This window comes from Syngnathus acus, chromosome 12, assembly GCF_901709675.1.
Source record: "Syngnathus acus chromosome 12, fSynAcu1.2, whole genome shotgun sequence".
NCBI classification, from domain to species: Eukaryota; Metazoa; Chordata; class Actinopteri; order Syngnathiformes; family Syngnathidae; genus Syngnathus; species Syngnathus acus.
Genome location: NC_051097.1, coordinates 6310454 through 6324349, shown reverse-complemented (window position 1 = coordinate 6324349; position 13896 = coordinate 6310454). Strand labels below are relative to the sequence as shown.

At 40.1% G+C, this 13896-nt stretch overlaps 2 protein-coding genes across 4 annotated transcripts; one reads left to right on the top strand and one right to left on the bottom strand.

Moving 5' to 3' along the window:
* Positions 1 to 2311: 2311 nt before the first annotated feature.
* mpx (myeloid-specific peroxidase) lies at positions 2312 to 7649 on the bottom strand. 3 transcript variants are annotated; one of them, XM_037266545.1, is made up of 16 exons: positions 7604 to 7649; positions 7419 to 7484; positions 7236 to 7320; positions 6562 to 6737; positions 6369 to 6501; positions 6026 to 6155; positions 5740 to 5946; positions 5304 to 5664; positions 5067 to 5227; positions 4739 to 4997; positions 4417 to 4587; positions 4111 to 4348; positions 3776 to 3993; positions 3576 to 3620; positions 3417 to 3463; positions 2312 to 2745 (listed from the first exon to the last, which is right to left on the bottom strand). In XM_037266545.1, exons 2-16 carry the CDS (start codon positions 7480 to 7482, stop codon positions 2734 to 2736), a joined length of 2307 nt encoding a protein of 768 aa, XP_037122440.1. In that variant the 5' UTR covers positions 7483 to 7484; positions 7604 to 7649; the 3' UTR covers positions 2312 to 2733. The 3 variants fall into 3 exon arrangements, with proteins under 3 accessions (XP_037122440.1, XP_037122441.1, XP_037122442.1); XM_037266546.1 differs by lacking the exon at positions 7604 to 7649 and having other exon boundaries at positions 7236 to 7323; positions 7422 to 7484; XM_037266547.1 differs by lacking the exon at positions 7604 to 7649 and having other exon boundaries at positions 3417 to 3461; positions 3577 to 3620; positions 7419 to 7482.
* Positions 7650 to 10334: 2685 nt separating this feature from the next.
* Positions 10335 to 13778, top strand: LOC119131862 (prosaposin-like). Its single transcript, XM_037266642.1, has 10 exons — positions 10335 to 10661; positions 10734 to 10786; positions 11353 to 11427; positions 11744 to 11872; positions 11957 to 12067; positions 12143 to 12223; positions 12422 to 12605; positions 13255 to 13313; positions 13408 to 13472; positions 13645 to 13778. The coding sequence occupies exons 1-9, from the start codon at positions 10610 to 10612 to the stop codon at positions 13459 to 13461; spliced, it is 798 nt and encodes a 265-aa protein (XP_037122537.1). The 5' UTR covers positions 10335 to 10609; the 3' UTR covers positions 13462 to 13472; positions 13645 to 13778.
* The last annotated feature ends 118 nt before the right edge of the window (positions 13779 to 13896 follow it).

Here is a 13896-nt window from a genome sequence, read left to right as displayed (position 1 = left end):
TGAGTTTCTCTCTTCACAAGCACTTTATTGTGTTTCATTTCATTAATGGAACGTCCCATGAAAGTGAAAAACATGGCTCAATGAGAAACAAGTCTGATCCAGATGCAGCAGGTCTCTGTTTTTTTTTGTTTTTTTTTTGCTCATAATTCACAAAACTTTCACTTCTCCTCTCAATTCCTTACACATCTGTAAGGAATTAACCAAGTTCTTTTGTTTCTGGAATCCATCTCAGGTCCACATTTTTGGCCGTCCAATTGAGCTGCAGGAATTTGAATCAATTCGTGCCTCTGATGAATTATAACTGGCAGAACACGGGGAGTGTTTTTAGTAAAAATATCCTCTGGTGTTCCACAGGGCCATTACGTAGAGCCACTTTCCTTCTAATGTTATGAATGGTCTACCAAATGTTTGATACGAAAGCCTGCTAGAAAGTTTGTTGATATCACAAAGACATTGCTATTTTAGGAAACTATTCAATATTATTTCCAAATTCTGTTAGAGTCATTGTGGCTTTTTGTAGAAAAACAACAGGGAACAATACAAAAGGAAAGAAAATGGCCTCTTGCTTAGTCTATTTGGATTGGGGAGGGGGGGGGGGTCCTCCATTTTCTCATGATACTAAATTGAACAATTTAAAGTACACTCACTTGGTCAACATCTGGCAGACATTTTGTTTTGTTTGAGTCTAGTGTGCAGGCAGGGATTTTATTGAAAGTACTTTTTAAGAGCATCATACCCTTTGATGGCAGATTGAGCAGTAAATGCACACTTTTGGATTTCGCTTTCGTCAATGCTAATTCATTATTTTTAATTGCAACCCCATTGTCATGGAAAAACAACAACACAACATGACGAAAAAGGGTTCGATACCACTTTTTTTTCCATACCGATACCACTACGAGTAATTCAATCAAAATGACAGCAATCCTCGCGTACGTCCCTCTAATTCGGCCAACCACTTTTTTGCAGCCTGCGGAAACAAATCTTGTGCCTCAATTTCCATCATTCTTGCTAAAAAAAATCTTAATATGAAACTATTATCCATGATACTTTCAAAAACTAGTTATCCGTTAATTGTTTCTATACAAGAATAATATCCAAACGTAAACATCGGGATAGTTTGACCGAGAATATGCAAAACACCAAATAGGAATGCCGGAGCTGAGATTGAAAAGCCAAACTTTTTGATTGTGAGAGCAAACTTCATTCATTTTCCTTGAAATGGGGTTTCCCATCCATTTATTTGTTTAGCAAAACCTAAGCCTATTCAAATACATTCAGGCCAAGCTCAAAGTTCTTTAACAGATGGAGATAACTCAAGTGTTTCCTAAATACTGGGTTTCCACTACTCGGGAAGCATGAGCAGGCGCAGGCACACGCACACACACGCACGTACACAGTCTGGAGGACGACGTGGCACTCTTTTCAAAGCATCAAGGGAGGCGGAGTGAAAGCGCACCCCAGCACACTTTATATAGACAGTACTTGGACTCATACTGTCATGTAGATTTATGGATTTATAAAAGAAAATTCCAATGTCTCTGTTTCACTTACAAGTGGAAGAATGTAGTAGGAGGTCTCATTTGCTCACAGTATAACATTTGTGCCTTTGCACATCTGTCATTTATGACGTACTAATAAGTTCTGAGTGTTGCAGAATGTTCTTGAATGCATCACAGACTGTCCTTGAGGTCCAAATGGACAACAGGTCTATTCTGGTCTGGCATTCATTCATTTGTTTGCCCAATATTGCATCCTCCATTTTTTCATAACGCGACAGGAAATATGTTGTTACCTCATTGCTAATATTGTCTAAATGGTAAGTGTAAAAACATCTGTGTTGAAGCATATTTACACGAAGCTGCCTCCAGACAAATAAAAAAAGATTGTAGTTTACAAGTAACCGAATTCAATTACAGTACAGTCACAATACGTATAAACAAATATAAGTAGATTAGGTTTCACGATGACCATAAATATGAGATGGAAATGAAAATTAGGCCAAATGTGTCTGCTTTCCAAAGTAGCAAATGGGGAAACATAGAAAAACTACCGCCACCTACAGGACATTCAACATTATTGCACAACCTTCCAGTCTTACTTTTTATAGAGTTGTCATATGATCTTCATTTGCACATCCTCTTGTTGGGTATCTGGAAAAAGGAAAAAAAAAAATTCATACATGTTTTACAACTGGTTCCCTGTCAAGTTTTTCCAACATTTCTGGTAGTCCTATGTGTTTAAATTCATAAAATGTGACTTGACGACCTCAAATTAAGAACACGAGCATAAAAACACTTGGTTGCAATTATTTTTTTTACAGTTTTTATTAAGTGCAGAACAGAAACAGATGAGAAGGATTCAGTAAAAAATAGCCTTTGCGCGTGCCTATGCTTTCTACATAAAAAAAAAATAAAATCACTGCACAAACCAAAAATAAGACAAATCGCATGTTGTAACAGAAAGAAGATTTTTTTTTTTTTTTTGTCATTGTCAGCAACCCGCGTGCACGTATGAGGGAGGACAACAAAAAAGTGCGGGTGTTAGTCGGCCAGAAGAAAGTGATGCACATAAAGGTTGACTCTGCGCTGGCATGAGGAGAAATATGCTGGTGTTGGTTTTGCTCTTTGGAGATAAATTCATGTGGAGGTTGGACTGAATTGACACAAGTGGACGATGAGGGCAAACGGGCGCTGGGTTATGATGATGCCAAGTGGCTGGGCTCTTTCAGCTTCAGACTGGAAGCTGCAGGGAAACAAAATGAGACAAATGAAGGCCACATATGTCCAGCAGAGGGTGCTGTTTCTTACTTTTTGAAAACTGCAAAAGTATATATTTTTAAAAGTCTTTCTTGTATACTGCATTAAATTGAAGATTGATTTCAGTCTAGACTCATAATTTATAGAATAACAGACTGCATCATTTACAAAATTTCTGAACAAGGGAGCAATCTAATGAAATATTCAAAATTACCCTAAAAAAATGCATTGAATGGCTTACTGTATTTCAATGGAGGAAAATTTAATTTAATTTAGTATTGTATTTTTAAAATATTATTGTTTACTTTTGTGTGGTCAGTGTCATATAGGATTTGCATCACTTGAAATGTACATGTAAACAGAGAGTTAAAAATGTGAGTTCTAAGTATCTCATTATCCTGCTCATCCTTTGGATGCTTGTGGGGTACATGTCAAGGAAAGACATAATAAAATTTAGGTTTTGGACGCACAATTAAATGCCACAGTTTGATATTCAGAATTGTTTTTCTGAATTTCCATTTAGCTATTGAGCTAGTCAGTATGCTACATTGCTATCTTTCACTAATATGCTACAATGCTTCTATGCTATCCAACATTGCTACTTCCACTTTTCATTTCATAAATTAATAAAGAGCTTATTTGGTGTGATGACTATACCTCGTTATCCATCTCATCCCCGGAGAACTCATTTAAAATGTGTTCCTGCATGACAAGACAGTAAAATTTAGCATTTTTAAAGGAGACTGACAATTAAAAACATAGCGTTAAATAAGTTGTATGGTGTTGGAGAGAACGGTTTAATAAAGGGAGCACTGACTTCAAATTCAGGATCGGGTGGGAGATCAGGACAGGAACCATTCTCTGCAAAAAAAAAAAAAAAAAAAAAAAAAAGTCAAATAAAACGTGATGCTGTGGATTCTATGTTGGCGCTTACTCCATCAAAATTAGGAGGGACTAAATGAAATAATAATGAAATATAATATGAAATCAATAAATAGCAACATCAATTTTCTCACCCAAGAAATCTGTACACCTCCTCTCTCTCCACGGCGCCAGGTTCAGTCGTCGCACGTTGTTGCAGCGTACAAGTCGGTTACGTCTCGAGATAACACTGAATACATCTCTCGGAACGCTCGTGATGCCGGTGTTGTCGCAGATGAGCCTGGACATGGTGGCGGTGGAAAGGGCGGCTCTCTGCCTCGCCGAGAAGACGCCAGGGTTCTCGTACCACAGCCTTTGAATTTTGCAAAGAGCTCCATTAGCTGATAAGAAGTGTGATCTATCTTTCTATCTATGTGAGGTGTTGCCTTCAGGGACAATATCAATCCATCCATCTGTCCATGAGACTGACCTGTCACCCTGGCGGATCCTCTGGAACTGGGTGGCGATGATGCAGGCAAAGAGAGGCCCAACGCGGCCGCCGCGGACAAAGGGCTCAGCCACGCCCCCCAGCCAGACGTCAATGTTGGCGGGCGTCCCGTAGAGTCGCAGCAGTCTGCGGGCCAGGTCGGTGTTATTCAGGACCCGAGCAAGCTCGGCCTGGTTCCTGGGCTCGGACAGGTTACAGAATTTGCGCCATGCGTTGTAGCCTAGTAAACACAGAAAGTAAGGGGATGAGGAAATGGTCATCTGTGATGAATGGGAAGAAGTGACCTACCGGGTATGCCGTGGTCACGCGACCTCTGCATGTTGAGCGAACCCAGGTCCAGAGCCAGGTGTTGCACGAACTGGAAGAGCCTCTCCCTGATAGCATCCACCATCATGTGGTCCTGAGTGTTCAGTTTAGCAGGACCGCCCACGAGACCACGCACCAGTGAGTCGATGCCACCTGGAGGGGACATAATGTCTTTAAATTCACGAGCACTTTGCAAGAAATGAAAACTGTCATTTAAATCCAGTGTAGTGATTCAAGATTAATCGTGTGACTGTCTAATTTGAAACATAACTGAGAGAGAGCGAGAGAGACAGAGACAACTAACCCTCAAATATGATTCTCCAGGGGGTGAAGAAGGCTTTGAATAAGGGAACGCTGGGAAACTGACGATCTTGAGTGTAGTCGGGGCCCAGGCGGCCTAAGACAGGCTGGATGGCCAAGTGAGCAAAGCGGTATGCCGCCGTGGCAAAGACGTTGGAGATCCTGGGGTCCACGTTTGAGTTGTAGCCGGGATAACGTCCAAGCAGCCTGCGCATGGCATCGTCACCCACGATGTGCGGCAGATAGTCACGGATTATAAACACCTAAAATGCAATGAATGAGTTCAGGATTTCACATTTGGAGCCAAAACTATGAAGGGAGCTGAATCTGACCTCTGCGTAAGCGCCCATGATCTTGCGCGTTTCTTGGTAGATCGTCTCACTGTCCCATTGGGGGTTGAGTCTCTTCAGAGCACGGGCTAGACGGTTGTGTTCACGCAAGAACATGGTGTGCATGGAGGTCAGAGCGATATTCTCATCTACGCGGGTGTCACCTGGAAGACAGGAAATTATTCATGAGTGTGGCATCATTTCGAAGCAGGAAGCCTAAAAACAGAAAATATGACTAACCTCCAATAAAGCAGGGAACCTCTGTGGCATTGGGGTCATTGGTCACACGTTTGCGGGTAGCGCACATGTTGACCTGCAGAGGGTGAAAGGGCAGCAGCTCCCGTCCGTTGTCGGTAAACCGGTCATTGACTCGCATAAGTCCGTCGCTGTTGAGATCTCGGAGACTGAGGGCGAGCTTAGGCTCGGAGCCGTAAACCTGGCTCAGATCCAGGAAGGCGGTCAGCGCGTTGATTTGCTCGCGCTTGACCGGCTCTCCTCCAAAGTTGTAGGCCGAGAATCCCGTGCCGCATGCGGGGGCCGATCTGAACGAGGGGATGCAGCTATCAGGACCGGTGGGCAAGCGTGGGTCGCCGGGAGGAATCTTTAATTAAAAACAGATGCCAAAAAGTTACGTTTTTTTAACTTCAGGCCAACAATTTGAGTTTCAGAGACGGACCTCGATGGGGATGCAGGGCTCGGTGCGTTCGCAGCTCTCGTCGCAGTTTATCCCGTTGCTGAAGGAGCGGATGCTTGGCGAGAAGGGAGTAAAGGTGAGGTCGTGGTCGTTCCACTGGCCGAAAAAGGTCACCATGAGAGAGAACTCCGTATCGTTGACCACGCCCGCATCCGTGGTGCTCAGGATATTATTAGACACCTGGCGGACCTGAGGGCGAAGGACAGCTGATTGGCTTTTTGGTTCGGCTCATAAAACACGAGAGACATCGCGGGTGCCAAACAAGTACCAGGGGAAGAATGAAGTTGTTGAACGTTCGGTTGGGCTGCCACCCTCTAGGTTCCGAGATGCCGTCGTCGTACTCGGCGGGAAGCCAGCGGGTGAAAGGAGTGTTGGAGGCTCCAAGGCGGGGCTTCATTCTACAACGCAAAAAAAAAAAAACGGAAATGAAGGAAGTGTAAACATTTTGTTACATGTGGCCCAACATGTTACACAGTGCAGTTTCAACACTTGTCGTGGTTTTGTGTCTTATTACCATTTTAAAGCAAAGTGCCGTTTCCAACATTTGGAAATGATCAATATTTGAATGATGAGTAAGTGAAACGACTCAAAATCATACGTAAGAAGCTCACCGGTTGTTGCAGACGCCTGTAATCGTGCGATACTTGTCGAGGTTTTGCGTCGAGCTACAAGGCGGAGGCCTGACTTGAGTCGCGCATCCCGTCAGCATGGCGAGTTTTTCCAGATCCTCGCCAGAAAGCAAATCTGTGACGACGACCCATGTCAGCAACGTTGATTCGTAAAAAAATTCTCACACTGTCTGACCTGTTGCGTTGAGGGAGCGTTTGTGGATGCGGTGCACCCTCTGCTGCACCAAGTGCAAAGTCTGCGCCATGTAGTCTGCGGCCCTCACAGCCGTGCGAGTTTCCCCACGAGGCTGCTTCAGAAGACGCAGAGCGTCGTGAGGACTCACCACATCCTTGCGCACTCGCCTTAGACTCCTGGAAGCGACAATTCAATTGAAAATAACATTGTGAAAGATTTGACAACTTCCTGCCAGGCCAGTTTTTAACAATGTTTGTGGTATTTACTAGAAAACACATAAATATTAATATTCATTGGTTGATTAATTACGGGTTTTAAACGGTATTTTATGAGATCAAAAATGTTACCCATTGTGATTTGTTTATTAATGCTCAAGTCATTAAAGCAATGTTAATTGACTTCATAACACAAAAATTCACCAAAGCTAATAAAGTTATATTACATTGAGCTAGGTAACGATAGCGGTAATTAGCTAAGGTATACATTCGTACGTTAGTTAGATTATTTGACATGTTTATATAGTCACCTAAATTAGTTAGCCTAACACAAAAACCGGTTTGACCATAGTATTTTGTATAAAATTACTTGCTTCGCTGGTTGATATCTCTACATAAAAACACTCAGTCAATGGAAGTTAGTGAGCTAGATTACTAGATAAAATAAATAGAACTTACTCTGCTCTGGAATATGTGTAGGCATCATCAACAATCTTCTTGGCTTCCTCAAAGCATTGTTGAAGGAAAGAGCTACCAAGATGTTCTACAAAGTAAGAAAATAGTCAAAAACATCTTTAATTTGACTGAACAAGCAAAAGTGAGAAAACATTTTTCTATAAATGTAAATAATATTCCATTCACCGGTGGGTGTCAAGTGTGCAGGCACCAGGCAGATGCCCAGCATGAAGAAGACTGGAAAGAGCATCTCTGAAAGCAAATTAAGAAAAAAAAGATAAATGTAGGATCGGTTTGCTGATTGAAAAGCATCTGCTGGTTCTCTTAACTATAACAAGTCTTGTGAGAAAAGCGAGATGTGAGAGGCTTACCTGTCAGAAGCGTACAAATGTTGTCATTGCAGTGTTGCGGGTCATCTGTTTTTATTTGCTAGTGTCAGGAGACCTCGCCCCTTGAACTTCACAACTAGTTGATTGTCAGGAAACAGTTATGTTTCCTTGTTCCTTGTTGAATTCTTCTCACCAACAATTGATAAGATGGTTTCACATCTCTATAATTTATTGCATTGTATTATAATGATACATACATTTATGGATGTTGGATTAAAAGCCTTGTAGCAGGATGGTGGCCTTCTAAAAAAAATGTTTAATACATTTCCCTATATCATTAGCATTTTCTGATTATTTTTTTTTAAATGCCATTTTTTCCTCACTATTGACATTCGTGTTGAACATACAATTATTTTTTTAATTGTTTTTGTTCTATTTATTTTTAAACACTGGACAATGGCGTGAGATGAAGACAAACAAGTTTGAGTGATGTAATAACAGTCTTTGCACAGCACAAATCAAAACCGATGACAATCGAGCCAACTGTCAAAATGATGCGTGATAAAATTAGTGGCCTTGCAGTCACCGTAGTGTGCAGATAAGGCCTTTCTTTATCTCCTTGTTGTTTCCCCTCCTTACAATGACCTACCTGGAGACATAATCAAAATATGATCGATGAATCAGAAAAAGTGAGGTGCGAGTTAAACCTGATAGTACAAAGTACACACCATGAAGGCGGAAAATTAAATTAAGAGCAATAAACATGAGACGTGAAAAGAAGCTCCCACTCTAAATGCCTGTACGTGTCCTACTTTTACTGGTGGCCTTAATTTTTTTTAAATAAAATAAAACAGCTCCCATAATAAAAGAAAGACCTCTCGATAAACAATAAAATAAGTCATCTTGTAGCATTGGAGCGGTCGTTGTTTGCAACATTCCGAAGAGTTGCATGAAGTCAGTTGAGTTCCCGTTTAAGGGCCCTCGAAAAGCAGAAATAAACAGCATTGGTTGAAATATTGTTGGCCAACTTTTAGGAATGTAGCAAGCAATAGCGTTTCACCAGTTGCTCTGTTAGCAGGCCATCTCAGTTCAGCTCGTTTTACTGCTTTTACTGTCAAAAGTATAAAATAAAATAGAAACAAGAATAGGTCAGCCAACATTTCAAAGTTCACAGTAAATGTAGGAGTACAGTGGCTTTGGACATTGCTCAGCATTTAAGATAAGCATTGCCTGCGTCTCAAAATAATTTCTGTACTAAATCGGTCTTCTTCCGGAACATAATAAGGAAGAAGGACAATAAACCCAGAACGTTCCAATTTCGCAGCTGGTAAAACAAGAATGATTTAGCAGAAACCCAGAAGGGAAATACAGTCCGGAATCACTGTTAAAATTTCCCAGCATTTCGCAATTATTAACTAGTAATATTTTACACTAACTTGTTGTAATTGTGTTTCCTTATAATATCCAAACAAATACCAGTAAAAACTACAGAATACTTGGATTTTACAGCATTTAACAGTTATTTCACTGTTAAAAATGAAATTAAAGCCGCAGCTTTTATTTCATTGTACCGTTTTTTTCCATGTATAATGCACCCCCATGTATAATACGCACCCTAAAAATGGCATGTTGATGCTGGAAAAAAACCTGTACCCATGTATAATACGCACCCAAATTTTGACTCCTACTTAAGTCCGTAAAGGTAAAATTATTTCAGAAAAAAGATCATCTTTGGGAACAACCGGATGTTATTCTGCCGGTCAGTATCACTGCGCATGCGCTAGCAAACTCGATAGCGAAGAAATGTTTCGGATTTGTGTAGGGTACATTGTGACAGCAAACGAGCAGGTGATCGAGCAAGCGTCTGATACGAGAGCATTGTGTTCGTATGGAGCGTGTTTGAAGTGAACAGCAGAGAAGAAAGCGCATCTGTAATGGCGGCCTCCGTATGATATCCGGATAAAAAAAAAATAATAAAAATTGTACCCATGTATAATGCGCACCCCAGATTTTAGGACAATAAATTAGTTACATTTTGCGCATTATACATGGCAAAAACGGTAATTACATTTAGATGTCTCAAACAACCCTAACCCTAACCCAGGCGAGAGCAACTTTTTGTTTTTCAACTTTTCAAGCGAGCAAAAGTATTGGAACAGACATTATTAAACTAACTTGAAGTAAATAACATTTAATATTTGGTGGTATAATGTCAGAGGCTTCGGGCCACTGGCCCGGACTCGGATCCATTTAGTATTGCCTATAATTATCGCCCCCTGCTGTTCTGAGAAGGTATGACGTGTATCAAGTCTTCCGTTTGGAAGTCAGCTGAGATAAATTCCAGGAAATAAAAAAGGATTCGACTGTGGTTGGTGGCCCTGAGGATGACCTTGGTCTTTCAACATCTAACTGCAAATATGTGAGAACATATTGGACAAACGTGCCATTCTGCCTTGTAATTCCTTTGCAAATTTACCAACGTGATATCGTAAAACTGTGTTTGTATCATTTTGAAGCACATATTTGGCTGCTGTTGAGCAGGGATGACCACCTTATAGTAATGTGAGAGGGGGAAAAACCAAAAAAAAACTGACATTTTAATTGGTTTTGTTGAATGTTAAAGGGGTTTAAAAACGTTTAGATTGTGACTTTTTAAATTAGAGTGCTAAAAAAGTAAAAAATATAGAACGATTCTATAAATGCTATATGACAGTTTACTTTCTTTTAAGTTTATGGGAGTGAAAACTTAATTCTGAGTCGAGATTGTAAACGGTAAAATATGCATCACTTTTGGATCCACTGCAGTACAATAATAATAAATGTAACAGCAATTGCATGTATGCGCTGACTCACTCACACCTGCGATGAATTGAAAAGAGAGCATTCCCGACTCTGCAAATACAAATGTTATCAAAAAAGTTTTTGTTCTTTCTCAAGGGCTGTGGGCGTCAGGTAGTTTCTGTCAAATAAAAGCTGCATTTTGAGGGTCCTTACACATAATTGAGTCAGGACGCTACTGACGCACTTAATCGTCAAATTTAAGAAAGGATGAATTCCATTACTTTTGCATTGCTTCTCGTCACTGGTCTCCAAGGATGTGGTGAGTTTTCAAAGCCCATATTTAATATATTCATATAAATAGTCATAATATACAATTACATTTTCTTTGCAGCTCTGAGTTTGAATAGCGATGGCTTGAATAACGAACCAGATGCACTGATGACGGTAAATTTCTTTTTATATTTGCATTAAAATAATAGATAATTTAGCAATTTGCACTGCAATAGGGTATGAAGTTAATATTGATAAAAGAAATACGAGAGTATACTGTCAAATTGTGCCTCATCAAAATGTGTTTTACTTTTTGACGCTTCACTGCAAAGAATTTTACATTGTACACATCTAATTTGATATTTTTTTGCTATATCACGGGATTTTGTGATGATCATTTTTGTCGTATAGGCTAATAAAAAAATAGTCTCTTTAAGCCATGCCAAAAAAAATCAACGATACAAATTATTACCGTTCAAATTTTATAGAACCAATCAATTAATTATTTATCAATTTAAACGTTAAAATTCAATGACTCAGTGTATTTACAAAGAGGCATTGTGTTTTTTTTTTTACTTCTTCCTTCTTCCTTTGCCCAAGTAAGCGCATTGAACCAAGACATCTTGAGATAATCTTTTCCGTTCTTTCAATATTTGATGTTCAACATGTTCAATAACTATGATACATTCACACACAACATGCTGTCAATGTATTCATATCTACTGCGACTTTGTGCCCAGGATGCAATTCCCTGTGAGGACTGCACAAAAATAATGAACCTCCTCATCGACCTGCTCTCCAACACAGACCTCCAGGTGAATGGAAACGTTGCTTATCTGCCCTTCCTTATCTGTCCACTGTAAACAGTGCTATCACCCTGAGCTGCTTTCACTTAAAAAATAGACTTTCACAACCAATCCTTGAAATGTCGGTCAACAACATTCTTGACAAATCACGTCACAACACGGTAGTAAAATTGGATTTACAAAAATATTTGCATTAAAACACTCAAGTTCACTGCACACCTATTGTCAAGTTTGGGATTGTTTGGCAAAGCATCTTTTCAGTTGTCGGTGTTTAGAATGAATTATTAATTGAATGGTATGTTTTGATTTTTTTTTTCTTTTTCAGAAAAAGATCACGCACGGTATCGGCAAACTGTGTGACCACCTGCCTGGGAAAGCCAGCATGGCTGTATTCTGCAAGGAGGAGGTGGACAAGATCTTGCCAGTGGCCATCAGCTTGATCACTGTTGTAGCAGTACGTTACAAAGCCGTGACACTATTTTCCTAGATGCTCTTTCGTATTTAAACACATATTAAGTTTCCATCTATCTGCCTACAGAAGCCTGGGGACATCTGCAAACTCATGGGACTCTGCGGCTCCAACGAGCAGCGGAAAATGTTCGACTATATGGTCGACAAGTACCTCCAATTTGCTGCGATGCCAGTAAATGTCAGTGAAAAAATAAGCAGAACTTTAAAAAAAATTGATTATCGAAATGATCCTTTAAATCTGCTGTTTTGTTAGGAGAAGCCCACATCACCGTGCTCATTCTGCATCTTTTTCATCAAGACACTTGATGACTTGCTGCCCAAAGAGAGGACCGAGGTAGGTCAGCATCACCAACCCACTTTTAATAGGTACACCTCATCAAAAAAAGATTTACAGTAATCCTGAACAGCAGCAATCCACTGTATTATTTTAGCAATACTGCAAATATTCTAACAGTCCTGATCCATTTAAAATGGGATGTTTTCACACTGCACTTACCTATTGTGTTCAAGTCTTGCTTCTGCTGCGTCGTAGGAGGCCGTGGTGAAGGTGATGGAGAACGTCTGTCACATTTTGCCCATCTCCTATCATGATCAGTGCGAGGTGGTCATCGGCAAGTTCAGCAAGACGTTGCTGGACGCCCTCCTTGGTTACGCCACGCCGAAGGCCATCTGCACACTCATCCGCCTGTGCGAAAGTCAGGAGGGTCCTCCCGTCGGTCAGTCACGCTGACACACACTAAAACTATACTTATTGTTTAATCTGGAAGAAAAACAAGACAATTCCATGGGACCCACATAAGACACCTAAGTACAGTCCAGATACAATAGATGGTAATAAATAAATAAATAAATAAATAAAGACACTAAATTGGGCCTTTTCAATCTAGGCAGTTCCTCCAACCTAAAGCAGGGAGCAATTTCAAGAACCACGTAGCAATACTGCCCCCTACAGTATAGGCTGTGATCTGAATAAAGAATGGTTCTGAGTCAATAACAGTGCTTATAAACAACATTGTTTTTACAAAATATTAATAAAACACAAATTTACTTTAGACACCACTGGAATTAAGTACATATAAACCATTTCATCATTTTGGTTGAAAGGATGATAAAATGGCTGATTAGTGGAAATAAATGAATATGCTCTAAAATGACTGACGAGTGGAGATAAATGAATACGTTCGCCATTTGAAGAAAATTTTTTAAAAAAATGAAAAAAAATTACCATCCAGTTCCAGTCAACCCAAGTTCAAGTGTGTGGAATAAGATCTACTCACATGATCAATTAAAACGGGCATCGCGTAAAAATCTGAAATATCTTTTAACCAAACCACACCCTATTCATCATATATGTTCTCGCCCCAGACCCCTGTACTTTGGAAACCTACAGGTGCAGGGACCTGCAAACCTCTCTGAAATGTGGGGTAAGTCATACACAGCTCATTATAGGTATACATATATAATCTCGTGTTTTTTGTATAAAGATGGTAAATTTAACATTATGTCCACTCTGCGTAGACTCTGTTCTACTGCCAAACATTTGTCTGGAAAGCCCTCAACAAGGTTCTTTGAAGAGTTGTCAGGTACATGTGACCAAAGCCGAAAAAATGTCAATAATGACTTGGAAACCAGAACGGCGTATCTTTATTGTCAGGCTGGAATTAAGCGCGAGTCAGTACTTGTGGCTATGAAACTTGAAAATATTTCTCTTAACGCCGATGATATTAATATTGATATTCCCACTGTGCTTTTCAGGTTTTGATTTGATACCTCAAGACAGGGAAGAGAGACTGGGAGCTTGATAAGTTGATGTATGAGAGATTTTGTATTACCCTCTTTCACCCAAATCTGTCATTGCATCCTTCAATAAAAAATCAATTTATCTTTTAGCTGCATCCTGATTTGATTTCAGAATTCTAGCATAACATTTTGGGTTTAGGTTTGGCTCAAAATTCAAGCCGCTAAATCTGTGGGACAATTCTTCGTAAAAGAATGGACTCACATACC

Excerpts from the sequence above, each read along its gene's own strand:
- mpx (XM_037266545.1), bottom strand. The coding sequence starts at position 7,482 with ATGCTCTTTCCAGTCTTCTTCATGCTGGGCATCTGCCTGGTGCCTGCA. Across the intron at positions 6,502-6,561 it reads ACGCTCCCTCAACGCAACAG|ATTTGCTTTCTGGCGAGGAT; the intron begins GTCAGACAGTGT and ends TCGTCGTCACAG. Across the intron at positions 5,665-5,739 it reads AGCCCTGCATCCCCATCGAG|ATTCCTCCCGGCGACCCACG; the intron begins GTCCGTCTCTGA and ends TTTTAATTAAAG.
- LOC119131862 (XM_037266642.1), top strand. The coding sequence starts at position 10,610 with ATGAATTCCATTACTTTTGCATTGCTTCTCGTCACTGGTCTCCAAGGA. Across the intron at positions 10,787-11,352 it reads AACCAGATGCACTGATGACG|GATGCAATTCCCTGTGAGGA; the intron begins GTAAATTTCTTT and ends CTTTGTGCCCAG. Across the intron at positions 11,873-11,956 it reads GCTTGATCACTGTTGTAGCA|AAGCCTGGGGACATCTGCAA; the intron begins GTACGTTACAAA and ends ATCTGCCTACAG.